Source organism: Myotis myotis, unplaced genomic scaffold (genome assembly GCF_014108235.1).
Source record: "Myotis myotis isolate mMyoMyo1 unplaced genomic scaffold, mMyoMyo1.p scaffold_m19_p_14, whole genome shotgun sequence".
Classification (NCBI taxonomy): Eukaryota; Metazoa; Chordata; class Mammalia; order Chiroptera; family Vespertilionidae; genus Myotis; species Myotis myotis.
In genome coordinates this window covers 28,871,970-28,890,785 of record NW_023416318.1, presented here as the reverse complement: position 1 = coordinate 28,890,785, position 18,816 = coordinate 28,871,970, and the positions used below count along the sequence as shown (strand labels likewise).

The window sequence follows — 18,816 nt, the reverse complement described above, 5'->3', positions numbered from 1 at the left end:
TTCTGGTGAGAACCAACACCTTGGCTGATAGACAACTGCCTTCTTGCTATATCCCCACACAGACGAGAGGGAGCTCTGATCTCTTTATCCCCTTATATGGCTGAAGCAGAAGTCTTAAAAGGAGCTGTTGCGTGGCTGTTGATTAGAAAATGGAAGCTTGTATTTGATGGCAATTCAGAAAAGCCTTGTCTGAGTAATCTGTCAGGTCTTGCCTCCTGGAAGCCTTAGCTGCTGAATGAAAGGCACTAAGCAGAGGTCACCAGGACCATGAATGCCTTGGAGCATCAAGTGGCCAAGAAGGTAGAGGGCCTTAGAGATGGAACATGTATATGAGGGCGCATCTATGCTTTCCTCATCAAGTGATCATCTACAATATGTACATTTTTATTGCTATAAGCTTGCTAGTTCACAGTGCACGCTATGGACTCAATATTTGCTTTCCCCCTTCCAATTTATATGTTGAAGCCCTAATTTTTAATGGGGTGATGTTTGGAGGTGGGGACTTTGGGAAGTAATAGGACGAGGTCATGGGAGTAGAAGGGTCATGATGAGATTGGTGCCCATATAAGGGGATAAAGAGATCAGAGCTCTCTCTCGTCTGTGTGGGGATATAGCAAGAAGGCAGTTGTCTATCAGCTAAGGTGTTGGTTCTCACCAGAATCTGACCATGCTGGCATTCTGGTCTTGGACTTCTAGTCTCCAGAAATGTAAAATGTAAGTGTCTGCTATGTGAGCCACTCAGTCTGGTATTTCAGTATAGCAGCTGGAGCAGACTAAGACAGTGGAGCTCTTACTTGTATTTTTCCTGTAATCCTATCTAGCAAAGGAAATCCTACACTATCTTTATGGATAAAGCATAAGGGGTTGAGATGTGGAGAGTTACAAGGAATATAGTGTTGGAAGCATTCATAGCATCACTAGATCTCAAGAATCTGTTTTCCCTATCAGACTCACCCTCCCTTACCCATCACACAAAAAGAAATCAAAGCAGAAACAAACAAGCGAAAACCCAAGCATAAAAATACACACCTAATACATTATTCTCTTTTTGAGCTGGGTAGCTATTAGATATTGTAAAGTTTATTTTAAGGACCCACACAGAAACAGTTGAAACCAGGAGACTTAATGGAAACACTAAAACCACATCAATCCAAAATGTGACAAGAAAACAGCTTCTTGTGTTTTTGGTGAAGCAATAAATACAGTAAAACTACTTATTTTCAGAATATTTATGGAGAACAGAAATGAGGTAAGGACTTTCACTTCTAGACACTAACTCATGTTTGTTTGACCTGGGTCAATAATGACAACTTAATTGGCCAAATTCTTACACTTCCCAACTGCTGACTAAGTTAATTTGCAACTTAAAACAGGCATCTCAGTTTGCCAACCCTTGGACTAAAGCCAGTCTGATCCCAAGCTTTACCCAGAAATGAATTGGCACACTAGAACTTGAAAGCAAAAATGTAAATCAGATCATTCATGTGGTTGTTCAAAATAACTCATTTAATTTCTATCATTAACTATGATATTCGAGCATGCCCCATGGCCATGAGCTCCATGGCCACACCCCAGCTTCTTCTTTGGCCTTATCTCTTACCACCCTCCCTTTTTAAAAATTCTCCAACTACATCATATAGACACATTGCACATGTTCATGAATGTTCTTTCTGTGAGTTGGATTCAGACTTAAACATCTTCCATCTCAGTAGCTTTAACTCAGGATGTGTGTTAGAATCATCAAGGCAGCTTTAAAAAATGATCAATATTTGGCCCCACCCTAGACAAGCGGGATTTTAAAATCCATGGAAAAGGTAGGCCTGTGGTTTATTTTAAAAGCTACCTACGGGACTTTAAAGTGCAATCTGAGATGAGAACCACTGAACCTTGTTATCCTTTTGAGGCCCAGGGACTCGAATCCCCTCTTCCCATTCAGAATCTAACTGTCCCAACACTGGCCCCCAGTTTTTTACTAGGAGCCTGTAGAATCATCAGCCTCTACCTCTTGCTTTGCTATTCCAGTAAGTAGAACTTTCCCCATTAATTCTCAGAGTCACGGAAGGCCGGGGTAGGAATGTACCTACCCCTTCATTATCTAACAGGAGGTGCTGTTAGATTATCTAAGGAGGCAAACTGGATTGGAACCCACATTTTCTAGCACTGTCACCATTATGGTTTTAGTTACCCGGTTTATGTCCTTTCCTTTTATCTGTGCTGAATAAGGTCCACGGATTGAGAATTTGGAGGATCCTCAACTTTTTTAGTGTGCTTGCAAGTTCTCGGCCAATAAATCTTTCTTTATAAGTCCCTCTGTTAACTTTTCTTTCCCCTGTGATTTGGGAGTGGAGGCTGGAGTGTCAGACTAGTATTCTCATTTTTATATGCAAGTAAATCACTTGATTATATTTTTTGTCCTTATGTTATCATGAATATTTCAAATGAATTTTATATGGTTCATATTTATGGTTTGGGAGCTATTTCACATTTTGGCTCATTGCGGTCTCATCTGCATATACGTATCTCAGCTGATGTTGATTGGTCTCATTTACATATTCATCATGCTCCTATTTTCAAAGATATTTTGTTATATACTGCCTTTTCATCCCTCTCCAGTGTTATAATAGCATGGTAGATATGTTTTTAAATTGCTCTCATTTCCATACATAATTTTCCTGGTTACCATAAATCACCACATTGTCACCTAGTCCCCCTACCCTATTCAGTGTAATCTTCACACTTTATACCAAGCTGACATAAGGCTCCGAAGTAATTAAAGTCAATGTAAACAGTTTACGGTGCACTTTGCAAAGCCACTTCACATTGCAGAGTTTAATGATTTCCTTTTCCCCCAGCCGGTCCCAAAGCAGTGAAGAGGTTTGAGATAATGATGCTGATGAAAGCTAAGGTGTGAACAGTGATCATTTCATTTCCAATGGTGACACTCCTGACCCAGTTCTACCAAAAAGACTCCTTTCCCTTTTGAATTCAGGCAGAGGGGAGTGGGTTAAGCTGGGTTAATGAAAGAAGGAGAGTCATCAGCATGGGCTGGGGCAGAGTCATTGGATTCTTTCAATCATTCTAACAGGAGGAAGACGGCAGAATCAAATTCATCAAATCCCCATCCACCCTGCCCATAGAGACCTTTCTCTTCTGGATGAGAACAGGACTAGTTTTCTTTAGACCTTAGTTGTTTGCCCAATTACTGGCACCTAGTTGCCACTATTTCTCCAGCAATGATATCAGTTTTTGTCTGTGGATCTCCCTCCCTGACTCCAAGTCCATGTGGTTGGGGTAGATGCATTCAGTTCTAAGAATGGAGCCTGTTTACCCAGGCCACGGCCAATTGGAATATCACATTCTCTTAGCTGCTGTGTTTGGTCCAGGGATGGTTATGTGATCTAAGCAAGCCATACCAATCTACAGATTTTTTGGCATGGAGCAAGAAAAGTTCAGCTCTGTCCTTCTGAATAGAACCCAAGACGTGAAGGCAGAACTGGGGCTGCTTGTATTGCCACTAGTGGTGGGGCTGGTGACGGAAATCAACATAATGGAAGGAGACCTGAGAGAGGCACAGAGGCCAAGTCCTAAGGACACTGAACCTGAATAGGGATGCTTCTGAAGCCATTCTTCCTCTCTGACCGTCAAGTTAAATGAGCCATTAAATTCCCTTTTTTCTCCCTTAAGCCTGTTTGAGGTTTATTTTCTTTTGCCTCTTACAACAAAAGGAATCCTAACAAATGCAAAGTTTGTACCACTCATTTTGCACATATTAGGTTGTACATTTTTGTCCTGGGTTATATTTTAAATTCTAACTATATAAATGTCTAGATCATAGTAGATTCTCAGCCAGTGTTAAAATGCCTCTAAATTTCCACATTATTTATCATTATTATTCATACTATTTAGTATTTTCTTTTTATATCTGGATATCTTGTCTCTCCAACTAATTATATTTGTTTATTCATTCATTTTTATTCATGCATTTATCAGTTATTTATTGTATTTAATCTGTGTGAGGCACCATGGATTCAATATCAAGTGAAAGCAAAAATGTCCTTGTGCTCATGGAAATTTTAGTCTAATAGGGGAGTTAGAAATTAATTAAATTATCACCTAAATATGTATAAAATTGCTAAAATGATAGCACATAAAGACCAGTGGTGCTATGAGTGTATGGTATGAGTTATCCTCATTGGGAGGTCAGGGAGGACTTTCCTGGGCAAGTGACTCTGGTGTGGGCATCTGAAGGATGGGAGGAGCCAACTAACTTCAGACACTCCAGTCAGAGGGCAGAGAGTGTGCCCAGCAAGGGCCTTGGTTGGAAGCACAACACAGTACATTTTATGAACTAGAAAGGGGCTAGTAGAGCAAAGGAGAAAATGGGAGAGGTCCAGTTTCTTCCTTTCTTCCTTCCTTCCTTCCTTCCTTCCTTCCTTCCTTCCTTCCTTCCTTCCTTCCTTCCTTCCTTCCTTCCTTCCTATGATAAGAGCAATGGTAAGGCATGGAGGGAAAGTGTGTGTGTGTGTGGGGGGGCGGTCAGGTGTGGAAGGTGACATGATTTGATATGAATTCAGAAAATATCACTCTGCTTGCTCTGTAGAGAATGGATTGGCTGAGGGGAGAGCATGCTGATGGAAGCTGGAGAGACAATAAGTAGATAAGAGGTATAGTAAGGAGTTGTAAGTAATAGGACTTATTGTTATACTTTAATACAAAGTTAAGAACAATCAAGGGATCTGGAAAAGCTTATAAATTCTGAATATAATCCTATAAATATGCTATTAATACTCCGAACATGAGATTGTGATTTGGAAACACTGAAGAGTTCTGGAAAGACAGGACAAAAGAGTAATATTTGAACTGGAGCCTGGAGGACAAGCGAGATTTCTGTTTCAATTTTAAGTGGAATTTTAGGCAGAGGGACAGCATCTACATAAGCCCAAATATTTAATATTTCCTTCCTTCCTTCCTTCCTTCCTTCCTTCCTTCCTTCCTTCCTTCCTCCCTTCCTTCCTCCCTCCCTCCCTTCCTCCCTTCCTCCTTTCCTTCCTCCCTTCCTTCCCCTCCTTCCTTCCTTCCTTCCTTCCTTCCTTCCTTCCTTCCTTCCTTCCTTCCTTCTTCCTTTCTTCCTCCCTTCCTCCTTTCCTTCCTCCCTTCCTTCCTTCCTTCCTTCCTTCCTTCCTTCCTTCCTTCCTTCCTTCCTTCCTTTCTTCCTCCCTTCCTCCTTTCCTTCCTCCCTTCCTTCCTTCCTTCCTTCCTTCCTTCCTTCCTTCCTTCCTTCCTTCCTTCCTTCCTTCCTTCCTTCCTTTCTTCCTCCCTTCCTCCTTTCCTTCCTCCCTTCCTTCCTTCCTTCCTTCCTTCCTTCCTTCCTTCCTTCCTTCCTTCCTTCCTCCACCTGCTACTATTTTTTAATCCCTCTATGTGCCAGGCATTGTCCAAAGAACCAGCCATCACATTCTAAATAGGTAATATTATTTCTGGGAATGAAAATGCTTGGGAAATGGCACATTTTCCTACCTGGTGAAAGTGTGTGATACAATGCATGTGCCAGGGGCTTTTGACTAAATCCATAGCAATAAGGGTCCCTTCCAGTTTCTTCTGCAAGTGAGTTTGAGCCGTGCAGGTCTGGCAGCAGAGTGGTGGGGAGATTGAAGCTGAGACAGGCATGGCAACCTCATGCAGGAGGCTATGTAAGTTGTTGAGACTTTGGATCTAATTGCAGCAGGAGTGAGAGGAGGGCATTCTGGGGATTATTTTGTGGGGGAGTAAATAGGATCTGAGGAGCACCTGGATATGAGGGACAGAGGGTCCTGAGTCAAGGAAGACAGAATTTCCTTGCTTTGGGGTCTGGACAGATGGTGATATTATTCTCTGGGCTGCATGGGAAGATGAGAAATTTAAGGAGAGAGATAATGTGCACATATTGAATTTGAGGCACTTGCCGTTTACTTAGGTGTGGATATTTTGGAGGTTTTCCATTTCAAAACAAAAATTACAGTCTCAGAAGAGAGGTGGGGTTAAAGATGAAGGTTAAGGAGCCATGATAGTATGACATTCTTTGATGAATAATGATTTAGGGATATGACTATAAAAAAGAAAAATGGCCAAAAATGGATCCCTAGAATATCTGAACTTTGAGGAACAAGACAGATGGAGAGATGGCTTATGGAGTAGTCTGGGAAGGTAAGAGGGCAGGCAGAAGGGTGTGACGTCACTGAAATGAAAAGGGGAACAGCATTAAGAATGGCATGAGTGGTCAGTGAAATCTATTTCAGTGCACGTAAGTTAAGTTCCAGGAAGACAAAGTAGAAGTAATTAGATTAGTCAGTTATGGTATTGTTAGGGACTTTACTAGAATAATAGTGTTAGGTAATCGGTGGCCACCTTGCACGTGGGCAGCCTACGGAGTGATTGAAAGGAAAGAAGAGGGAGGCAGTGAATATAGGTGCTTTTTCTAAAGAGTGGTAGTGATGGGAGGAGAGGGGAAGGTAGCAGGGAAGGAAGGAAGAATTTATACAGAAAACTATCCCCCCCTTTCTTTTAAATAAGGATAGGTGAACCTTGGCCACACGTTGAAATTAATGAAAGGAATTTTATGACTTGTGGAGAGGGTGATATTGGAGAGGAAGCCAATATTTATTAAGTTCAGGAAACTGGATAAAAACAGAAGGAAAAAGAAAAATGCAGGGGAAAGATCTGGAAAGGAGATGAAAACTCATAGAGAAGGGGAGACAATGAATGAAGGTGAGCACAGAGATGGAAGGGCACAAAGAGTCTCTTCAGAGTTCAATTTAGTGCCAGTCTCTCTACTAGGTTGTGTTTTTGAAGCCTCAGGACATAAACGGTGTTGGAAAAAGTAAGATCACTATAATTTTAATTTTTGAGTGCTCACTGTGCTCGTGCAGGCTGGGTAATAAAGACACGAGGCAGAGATGGACAAGCTGCAGCTGAGGAAGTCGAGGAATTTCTGAGCTAGCTGCCCTGCCTCTGAAATCATTGCTATGTCAGCTCAGCTCAACCATTTAGATCACCACAGAGAGGTCCTGTCTGAGGCTGAACGTCCAATTAGCGGCCAGTCACATTGCTGATTGAATTTTATTAAGGTGGATTATTTGTGATGTCTGATATTCCTGTATTTTAGAATAATTTTGATTCAATTATGGGGCAATAATCTAGTCTATGTTAGTTTCAGGCAGGGCAATAGTAATCCATCAGGAACACACCTTGAGCCAAAAGCTCGCCAAGTCTATTGCTTTCCTCTTTCCCTTGGTGAGCTCTGCTCAGACGAGTGCCCCACCTCCCAATTCCTGTGAGTGTTGAATGTCTTCAAGAAGGTAAATCCTGAAGACTGCAGGTCTTAAACTGGGCTCTCACCCACCTGGAGCGTGCTTGCACTGAGAAATTAGAGACCACATAAACCATCTCCCCCTTATAGAACGCCTCCTTTAGTGCCCAGGTGAGGAAATCAAGGCCCTGAAAGATACAGTGACTTAATTGAGATTACACTGTAAATTTGTATTAAAACTAACCCCCAATCCTAGGATTCTGACCACTCCCCTCTAAGCAGATGGTTTAATAACTACCTGCTTTGTGTTTCTTTCACTCATGGGTTTCTCTTTCTTTCCCTCAAACCTCAGTAAATATTCTTAAAGGGGTGGTGGGGTGAGAGAAAGAACCAAGAGGAAAAATTGAATGGCTTCAGGAAGAAGCACATGTCACCTGGAGGGTTGCTTTCATTCCCTTGGTGTGATCAGTTTATCTGTTGCTGTGTTTATTGGCCCTTAAGTCCTGACATCTGGCTGCCACTGCAGTGAAGAACACGTTTTCCCGGCTCGGAAGGCCTGGGAGATGGAATTAAGAGCCTTCGAAGGGAGAGTGGGTTACCTAAAATATGGGAGAATTTGTTCTGCTTTTTATTGCTGTTCACCATTTTGGGAAAATCCCTACATAAACTAACCCAATAAGAAGTGAATGTTTGCATTAACGAAGGAGTTTTCTCTTTTCAAAGGAAACCTCCCCCAGTGCTGTAAACCTTCCCAGTACTTTTAAATGTTTATGTATCAATTACCACTTGTCAGTGTGGCTTGGCAACAGGAAGCCTAGCAAAGCTCTAAAGCACAAATGTTAGGCGCTGCTGTCAATTAAATATTAGTCAGAAATGATAGAAGGTTTCCCAGAGAAAACAGGCTTTTGTTTATGAAAATTCCACCCGCAAGTACTTTGGAAGCAACACCTTATAGAAGGAAGCAGTGAGGATTCTTGGATTGCTTGTGTTCGTTTCAGTGCCCCACTCGGAAAGAGTCCACATTACTCTTTGGGAGCTGTGATACGGAAATAAAACGGAGGCCGTTGGAGGGTTTTCTGGCTTCTAAGCATAGGGTATCCCACTAGATGTGATCTGAGGCTGCTGCCCATGGCCCGATGGAGGCCTTCACACACGGTATTGTCAGGTACATACATTTTCTCCAGGTCCTTAAATCCAGAAAATGCTCCTTTGGGGATGACTCGAAGCTTGGTGAGGACAAACCTCCTGAAAAGAGAGTGGACATAAAATATCACAGCCTATCCATTCATAAATAAGTGTCTAATGTATTGTTATCAGCTAACAGCAAACATGCACTGAGTGTTTGCCATTTAAGGATGGTTGAAATTGCTTTTACATGGTCTCTCTTCATCTTCACCACAAAGCAGTGAAGCAGTGATGCAGGCACTATTGTTATCCCCATTTTGCATAAAAGGAAACTGAGGTTTCGGGAGGTTAAAACAGTTGCCCAGGGTCACACAGCTCATGGTAGAGCCGGATATGAACCTTGCTTGTCACCCCTATCCCATATTGCCTACTGTAGCCCTTCCTCTACTCCAACCCTGAATACCTCTTCCCTTTTTGTCATTCGTAGCTGATCTTTCAAAGAGACAATGAACCCAATAGTAGTAGCAGGCATATTTTAAGAATTTTTATGGCCTGTACTTGTATTAAGTGTTTAAAACTTAACATAATTAAATCCTTTCTGAAGATTGAAAGTCTTGATTTCCGTTTCCTGAAAGGCTTTAAACTAGATAAATTGAAGATATTTCCACTAAAAATAGCCTAGATTTCTTATGTAACATATAAAAAATATTGTTCTAAATGCATAGCTGAGCTTGCAAGAATATATGAGAAATCTCCAGGGGTCCAACTGAAAACCTGAACAATGAATACAAAGCAGAATACTAAGAGAGTAAACTGAAGCCAAAGTGTGGGGAAGGGCAGTTTTTCTGGACTTTTTAGCTAAAGGATTTGTGCTTTGATGGAAAACTGGTACATGAGATGAAACATGGAAGAGGGATGCAAAGATCCATTTCTTTCATCTGTCTGTGCATTCTCTCTCTCTTTCTCATGCATTTTAAAAAGAAAGGTACAGAAGATGGATGACAATTTTCAATGAAATATAATCTGGAAATTTTTCATAATTTATAAAAGACATAAATCCTCAGATTCAGAAATCTCAACAAAGCCCAGGACAGGAACAAAAATAAATCCCCTGCCAGATATCTATTAGTTAAAACTGTAGACAATAAACATATTTTAAATGCAAACAGAGAGAAAAAGATATATCATCATCAAATTAAAAATTAGAAAACCTGTAAACATATCTTCAGAATTATTAGAGAAAATAATTGCCAATTTAGAGTACTATATCACAAAATGTTTATTTTCAAATGTGATGCTAAAGACACATTTAGAAAAATTTAATTAGCCACAACCACAAAGTTTTAGCAAAAGACTTCTTTTATAAATAAGAAAAATTAATTCAGTGAGGAAGAACAAAAAGCAAGAAGGAATACTGAACTAAGAAATTAGTGCTCCTTATTGAATAGGTGGATTTTCATAATCATTGGAAAACTTACCTACTTAATAAGAAATACTAACAAGATATTGACTAAGAACTAGGTCACAAACAAATTGGTATCAAACAAATCATTTTTTTGACAATGATGCAATTTAATTACTTTGAAATCAACAAGAAAATAAAATGAACTCCCCCCTCCCCACCCCAACACATGTGCACCCAATGGAAAAATCTAAACCAAAACAAAATAAACATCCATTTAAATGATACGGGTCAAAGAAGAAATTACAATAAAAATTAGGAATTACTTGGAATTTAGTTAAAATGCAACATATAAAACTTATGGGTTGTAGCTTAACTGTTACTTATAGAGAAATTTGTAGTTCTGTTATACCAGAAAAAGGAAAAAAGATGGAAAATTAATGAGCTACACTTCCATAGGAAACTAGTGAAAGAACAACAGAATCCTGGAAACAGAAAATTATAAATCCAATATTTATTTATTCCATTTGTGGCCAGAACTTAAGGTGCAAACTCAAAAGCAGTTTACTAAGAAAATTGATTAAATGACAAACTGTTGATAAAAATGTTTTGAGAAGATAAACACTCAGCTAAACTTACTTTGATACGTAGAATTTAAGTTCAATCTATACTAAACGTGGTATTTCACAATTTTAAGGTTAAGTTTCTACATAAATTTATGCTAAGATGGGTAAAGAAACTTTCTTGTAATATTGAAAACTTTATTACAATAGTTTCAAGGACTCTTGATTTAGAAATCTAACACTAAAAATGATTGTTATAAAAAAGTAACCTTATTTGAATGTTTTTTAAAGAAAACTGTTTATCACTTAAAGTTGCAAACCTGACCTATCATGGAAGGCTTTAACCAGAAACTTTCTGATAATTTGTTATGTCTTTATTGATTTAGCTGTAATTAATTAAAATAAAATGTGTGTGCAAATTTCTTTTAAATAAGGAACATTAGTAAAGGCAAAAGAAAAAGGAACTTTATTCTTAGTGAATTTTCATTTTAGAAATAAAGTAAATGAGTCTAACAGATTAAAGCACAGTGCAAAGTTTAAGTATGCCTTGAGAGAAGAAATCTAAAGAAAGTGAAGAGAAAAAATAATCAAGATAAGAGTAGAAATTAATTAAAAACAATGAAATGTATTAACAAAATCAAAAGCTAATTCTTTGGAAAGATTAATAGAATAAAAATATATTAACTTTAAGCAAGAAAATAACAACAATAAAACAGTGAGAAACGTGAAAAGTGACACTTAACTACCAGTATAATGGGTTTTAAATGAGAGAAACCTAAGAACAATTTTATAACATTAGATTTGAAAAAATCAGACAATATGGACAATTTTCTTAGAAATACATATTTAACCAAAACTGACTCAAGAAGATATAGAAAAATTTAATAGATCTATAAACATTAACAAATTGGGTTGGTAGTTTAAAAGCTACCCAGCATAAAACAAGGTCAGCATCATCTGATTTAAAAAGTAAATTCTACCTCTTTAAAATAATAGAAAATCTCAATCATACACAAACTATTCCAGAGACTAGCAAAAGAGAATACTCTTCAACCCATTTTATGTGGCTGGTGTAACATCAGTAACAAAGCCAGACAGAGACAATAAAAGAATGAAAATATTTAAGTCAGTCTCACTTATTAATATAAATAAATAGAAAAATCTGAAATAATATAGTGCCAATATATATCCAATAGAGGTAACAAATAACACATCATCATCAGTTTGGGTTTGTCCGAGAATTAAAGGGTTGTTAAATATCAGAAAACTCTATTAAAGAAAATTTCCACATATTAGGAATTAAGAGAGAAAAGCCACATGATTTTATTAAGAGTCATAGAAAATGTATTTGATAAAAACAACCCATTCATGATAAAAACTTTTTTTTAAAATACATTTTATTGATTTTTTTATAGAGAGGAAGGGAGAGGGATAGTCAGAAACATCCATGAGAGAGAAACATCGGATCAGCTGCCTCCTGCACACCCCCCACTGGGGATGTGCCCCCAACCAAAGTACATGCCCTTGACCAGAACCGAATCTGGGACCTTTCAGTCCGCAGGCCGACGCTCTATCCCCTGAGCCAAACCGGCTAGGGCCATGATAAAAACTTTTGACAGATAAGGAGAAGGGGGAGTATTCTTAATCTGTTAAAGAATTAAGTCTATCAACCGTTACAATAAATATACTCAATGGTGAAATATTAGGCACATTCCATTAAAATTAGGAATGAGGCAGGGATGTATGCCATTACATATTTCTTTAATGTTGTGCTAGATATCTTGTCTACACAGTAAAAGAAGAAAAATATATGTTAGGATTTTTTATTTTAAAACTTTCTTTACTTAAAGGTAACATGATTGTCTATACAACAAAGAAATTTTATTCTTAAAATAATCTAAGATTATTATTAGAACTAATAAGAAAGTCTAGTAAGGTATCTGGCTTTATAATTAGTACACAAAATCATTTGCATTCTTTTAATATTTTAAAGTATATCAGTTACAATGACCACAAAACTTATACAATAAGACATTAAGAAAACAAGACAGCAATTTATGGAGCAAGCATAATCAAATATTTAATTTAAAAGCATTAAGAAAAGCCCTGAGCAAACAAAAATAGCACATTCTAAATGGGAAGTCTCAATATTGTGAAGATATCTATTTTAATATTAATACATAAGTTAAATGCAAGACCCATCTAAGGCCCAATATTTTTTGTTTTGTTTTGATATGTGTGCATAGAAATTGACTAGCTGATGAATATTCAGATGGAAGAATAGCCCAAACAATTTTTAAGTAGTAAAACAAGATTGGGGAAATTATAGGTGAGGTAATAGGATTTTTATGAAGTTATAATGATTAAAATGCTGTGGTATTGACAGGGATTAAGAAATAGATCAATGGAAGAGAATAAAAAACACAGGAATAGACTATAAAATATAGGAAATGGCAAATGACCAGGTAGCATTAAAAATCAATGGAGAAAAATATGGACTAATCAATAAGGGATACTATTGTTTATCCTAGTGGAAAAATAACATAAGATCCTTCTTTGTTACCATATTAAAAATCTCACTTCTAGGTTTACTAAAGATCTAAATGGGAAAAAGCAAAACATTAAAACTTTTAAATAAAATACAATATTCTGTTTAGAAAACTTTCTTTAAAAAGACACAAAAAACTGCACAGCAAAATTAGAAAGAAAATTTCCAATACACTTGACTATATTAAACTTAAATTTTCTGTAAAACAAAGATACATGAAGTAATTGATAAGATGAGATATAGACTTGGGAAAGATATTTACAACACATACAACTAAAAAAGTGTTAGCAACCAGAACTTTACAAAGTAACAACAACAACAAAAATACATACAACCCTGTAGAAAATTGGCAAAAGATGTGAACAGTCAATTTACATAAGAGAAAATGCAAATGTCAAATAAACAAATGAAAAGATGCTCAAATTCACTAGTAACCAGGAGAATGTAAATTTAAACATTAATTAGATACCATTACATGCCATCTCACTGGCAAACATTAAAAGGAACACTTCATAATAACAAAGCTGCAGAGGCAGTGGAACAATGGGACATTTTCTGTACTCTTGATGGAAGGGTAAACTGCTACATGTACTCTGAATAGCCGTTTGGCAATATGTATTAAAGATGAAGGTACAAATGCTCTTGGACCTAGTTATTTCCAGGTCTCTCTGCCATATGTGCACCTGGAGGCAGGTAAAAGATTAATCACTGCAACATCATTTGTAATAGTAAAAAAACTGGAGACAAATGCTGATGAATAAGCAAATGAATAAGTAGTAATAAACTGACACAATGCCAAATTATAGAGCAGTGAAAAGGAATGAACTGAGTTGAGCTGCATGCAGCAATGTGGATAAATTCCCAAAGCATAATGTTGAGAAAAAAAAAGTTTGGTGAGATGTATACAATATGTACAGAATGATATGACTTTTGTAAAGGTTAACAACCTGCCACATAAAACAGTATACTGTTTTGCACGAGTCATCTTTTTATTCTTTATTTTGATGTTTTGATATATTGGGGCTTTGTGTCTTTGGAGGAACTCCTCCTCCCAAGGCGAATTCCTAGAGTTGGCTCACGATTGGCCTGTGAGTGTGCCTTTCATCTGCAAAACAGCCAATCTGAACCCTGTATGCCCTGCCGCCTTCCTTCTGGAGCCCTTACTCTCTGGGCCACTATTCCTCTGTCCCAATCACCCCTACAGGAGAGTCCCTACACCCCATAGTCTGCTGAAACTATTCAAACTAGCCAATTCTAAACTTGTTTACCCTCTTTTTTTCTGTTCATTTAAATGGAGGCCAAAATAATGACTCCTGCCATGTTTTCCTGTGGCTCCCTCTGCTTCCTGACTGACCCTGGTGCTTCTCCGTGTGCCCCTCCTTGGCGTGGTATGCACTCTTCTCTTAGATCTGTGAGTGTAACAAACTATCTTTCAGTAGCATTAGCCTTCTGATCTGTTGGCCTCCCTGTACCAGCATAATAATAAAGCTTATATATTAAAACATGTGTAGTGATGCATACATATTTATGGAAAGGAAAATTCAGCACCAAAATCATCATAGCGCTCACCTCTGTGACAGGAGGAAAAAGAGTGGTAAACAACTATATCTATAATATTTTCTACTTTTTATTATTCTATATACTTTGTGCTTGAAATATTTCGTAATTAATTCCTCAAGACTGAAATTCTCACCAGGCCATATCCCAAGCATCACTTATTTATTCATTTCTTTTTAAACAGAGAGACAGAGAGAGAGAAAGAGAGAGAGAGAGAGAGAGAGAGAGAGAGAGAGAGAGAGAGAGAGAGAGAGCGCTATTTAGAAGTGGTGTCATACCCTTCTTGTCAGATGGCACCTTTGCTCCACCAGGGAAGATGGAATAAAGTGCCTGGGCGATTTCTAAAAAAAATGTACAACTTATCAAGCTGGCTGTGAAAATAAATGTTTTCTTTACTATTGCAAGTTACTTAATATCTCTTCCCTGATAAATGAGGTGGGTGGGATTTACTGTTTTCTTTCCTGAAATTGGGAAGCTTTAGGATCCCTTGAATGTGTCTGTTAGAAGCAGTTCATATCTTGGGCAGTTCATTCACCCTTGGCTAAATTCAATTTCCCTTTTTGGCTTAAAGGAGAATAGTTTAAAAAATCCCATAAAAAGCTCTGGCCACCTGGAAAACAGCCAATATTCTTTCTGAGAAAGCTGCCTTTTTATGATGGCCCAAGTGTAAATGACACTGGGCTCTGTGGTCTTTGAATTTCACACCAGTTTAAAAATTAGAGTGAGAACAGCTTGGCAAAAGATATGCAAAAAAGAAATTGATCATCTTCCTGACCTCAAAATGCCAAGAGTTTTTGTGCTTCACACTTTTAGGTCAAACTTACCCTCATCAGCTTCCTGGAAATGTGTGTATGAAAACTATCCAAATAGGTGGATTGAACTAAATAAGTAAATCATCCAGAAAAAATAAAGATTTAAAATAACTTGATTTGGCTATTTACCGTGACCCAGCTGATGACTACCTACTGTCAAAATCATTTGGACATCCAGTTGTTTACATTTTCCTTGTTGTTATACATGGGTCTTGAAGCCTGTGGGGAAGGGAATAGCAGGAAAGAGGTACCAAGGTAGGAAGAGGTGGCTTCTATATACAATTTGACTTACAATTAAACTTAAAAACAAAAGTTTTCCACATTTTGGCGTGGGTCTTAACTGTTTAGAACAACTAAACAGATGTGTTCCTTACCTTAATGTGAGTGCAGTTAGCATTCGCCCTTTAGCACACATTTAGGCTGTATACACAAATGCCAAGGATGCATTGGTGGTTGCGAAGTCTCCCTTGAGGGACAGCCATGTCAATGTTCTTTGTCTCCCCTTTTCCATGGTGTGGAGTGGGCACTTGTCCCTCACCGTAAGCCAAATGTGGGAGGTATTAGGAGAACAAATTATAGGGGTTGACACGCATTTCTTGCAATTTGGGGAGATATAGGGACTGAAACATGACGAGGCTGACCTCTAAAGGTCAGAAGAGGCCAGCTGCTTTGGGAGGGAGCTGTTTTTCCATAGACGAAGGTGTGGCTTTCCCAGGAGCCAAATCTGGACCCTGCAGAAGAGAGCTGGACTGCTTAGCCCGAGGAAAATGGACTTATTTTGATAATAAACTGACCCCAAAGAGAGCTTGCGGGGAGTGGACTGCTGGAAGCCCGGGGCAGGGGAATCAATCTCCGGGGAGTACAGGTGGAGGTCTCTAGTGTGAGGAATCCCGAGGAGCCCATGCGTCACACCAGAGGGTCCCAAAGCCAGAGGGCCACTGTACCAGCAGCGTTACCTCCAGTGCCTTTACCTCTAGTCTCTCTCCTTCCTGGGCCCAACCCAGGTGAGGCCAGAGTCAGCAGCAACTGGGGAAGGAGGTGGAATAAGAATGAGAGAAGAAACTGTTCCTTCCTCACCAGTTGTAGATTTTTGAGTCCGAAGCAGGCCCAAGCAGTGGAATAGGGAAGTTTTAAATCAGAGGAGAGTAGACATTTAATAATAGATAACAGTGGCCTTTCATTACATTTATGAGCCTGGAACAGTTATGCCTGCCCCCTATTTCATCTGGGGTGGGGGAAAATGCGTCAACAGAGTAGGCTTGCCTGGCAGTGGTAGTAAAGCTAGTGATTTGCTGGTTGTACCCTACTAAATCCATCTTGATCAATGTGCTATGATTTCTGAGTTGGTCATCCTTTGTAATGCTTTGTCTCTGAGAGAAAAAGTATTATGAACATAACTAGGGGCCCGGTGCACAGAATTCGTGCACTGGGTGTGTGTGTGGGGGGGAGTGTCCTTCAGCCCAGCCTGCCCCCTCTCACATACTGGGAGCCCTCAGGTGTTGACCCCCATCACCCTCCAATCGCAGGATCGGCCCCTTGCCCAAGCGACCCTCATTTCCCCCCATCACTGGTTCTGCCCCCAGCCCAGGCCTGATGCTTCTGGCCCAGGAATCAGGCCTGGGCAGGGGACCCCCAGACGCCTCCGATTGCTGGCTCTGCCCCTTGCCCAGGCCTGATGCCTCGGCCAGAGGCATAGACCCCCATCACCCTCCGATCACCTGATTGGCCCCTTGCCCAGGCCTGACGCCTCCGCCAGAGGTGTCAGGCTTGGACAGGGGACCCCCATCTCCCCCCAATCACTGGCTCTGGCCCCCACCCAGGCCTGAGGCCTCTGGCCCAGGAATCATGCCTGGGCAGAGGACCCCCATCTCCCTCTGATCGCTTGCTCCACCCCCCACCCAAGCCTGACACCTCTGACCCAGGCTTCAGGCCTGGGCAAGGGGACCATCATATCCCACCAATCCCCGGCTCCACCCCCCACCCAGGCCTGATGCCTCTGGCCCAGGCATCAGGCCTGGGCAGGGGACCCCCAGCCCCGCGCCCAGGCCTGTTGCCTCGGCCAGAGGAGTTGACCCTCATCACCCTCCGATCACCAATCACTGGATCGGCCCCTTGACCAGGCCTGAGGCCTCCGGCAGAGGTGTCAGGCCTGGGCAGGGGACCCCCAGCTCCCCGCGGTTGCAGGCTCCGCCCCTGCCCCTGCAGGACGCCTCTGTCTGAGGCGTCCAGGCCGGGCAGCAGGACCCGCAGCTGCAGCGGCCCCGCGATTGTGGGCTTCGCTTTAGGCCCAGGCAAGGGACCCCTAGCTCCCAGGACTGCCAGCTTCGACCGTGCCCAGCTCCCATCGCTGGCTCCACCCCTACTTCCTGCTATCACTGGCCAGAGCGGCAAAGGCACCTGATTCTCTGATCATGGCTGGGGGGCAGGGCAAAGGCGGCCCCCCAGCTCTTAGCTCCCCCCTGGGTTTCCGATCACTGTCAGTGGCAGGGGGCTTCTTCCTGCTTTCCCTTTCACCTCCCTGCATTGTGCCTACATATGCAAATTAGCCGCCATCTTGTTGGCAGTTAACTGCCAATCTTAGTTGGCAGTTAATTTGCATATAGCCCTGATTAGCCAATGAAAAGGGTAGCGTCGTACGCCAATTACCATTTTTCTCTTTTATTAGTGTAGATGGGAGAATGAATGGAAGGAAAGGCATGACAAGCATTCGTATGCCTATTTTCTCCCCTGTTATTTAGTTCTTATTACATGGCTGTTGAGGAATTTAGAACAGGAAGGGTAATTTGGCTTTACCTTTTGGCATCATTTAGGATTTCCAGAAACATTTGCAAGTCAGGAGCTCAGCCATGTGGATTGTCTACCTGCTACCAGAATGGCTGGAGAGGGGTGGTCCAATTTTGTAGATGTTGTTTCCATTAGACCATCTACTCAGCTAAATTTTTGGATAATCTATTCTATGTAGACTCTGGCACAAGCTATTGTGTCAACTTATAATGCCAGGATGTTTCATTTAGGAGGGAAAGTTTATGTTTACAAGAGAGAAACTCATGAGGCAGGCGCCACTCAGAGCCCAGCTCCAATGACATCTCACTGTGCCCTGAGCTTCCACGATTTCCCCTCCACAACCTTTCCAGAGTGGCGATTCCTCACTTTTATCATCTTTCAGGGAACAGGGCTTTCTAATAGCTCTTTTGAATCTGCTTTCCTTTTATTTCCATTTATGTTCCCTTATCTCAACATCTGTCCTGGGCTGAGGAAAGCAATGTAGGCACTACTGCTAACTGTATATCACTGCTGACTTTATCTCTTCCTTTGTACAACCTTTATATCAAGGTTGTTGAGGCTTTCATTCCCAACTCCCCCATCCCTTGTTTGCACTGAGTAGTTCTGGAATTACTCTCTATACCACATCATATCACTTGTTCACATTCATTTTATCACCTGTTCACATTCATCTTCTGACCTGAATCTGATACCTGATTTATAACCCATTTATATAAAAGCTCAGCATGAAGAAGCAACAT

General features: G+C 40.3%; 1 protein-coding gene across 1 annotated transcript in view; it reads right to left on the bottom strand.

Annotated features, from left to right (window-relative positions):
- Positions 1-18,816, bottom strand: part of FSHR (follicle stimulating hormone receptor) — a 134,436-nt gene that overhangs the window by 63,613 nt on the left and 52,007 nt on the right. Inside the window, exon 2 of the mRNA XM_036335533.1 lies at positions 8,459-8,530. Coding sequence (XP_036191426.1) covers positions 8,459-8,530 — 72 coding nt within the window. The remainder of the gene's footprint in view (positions 1-8,458; positions 8,531-18,816) is intronic.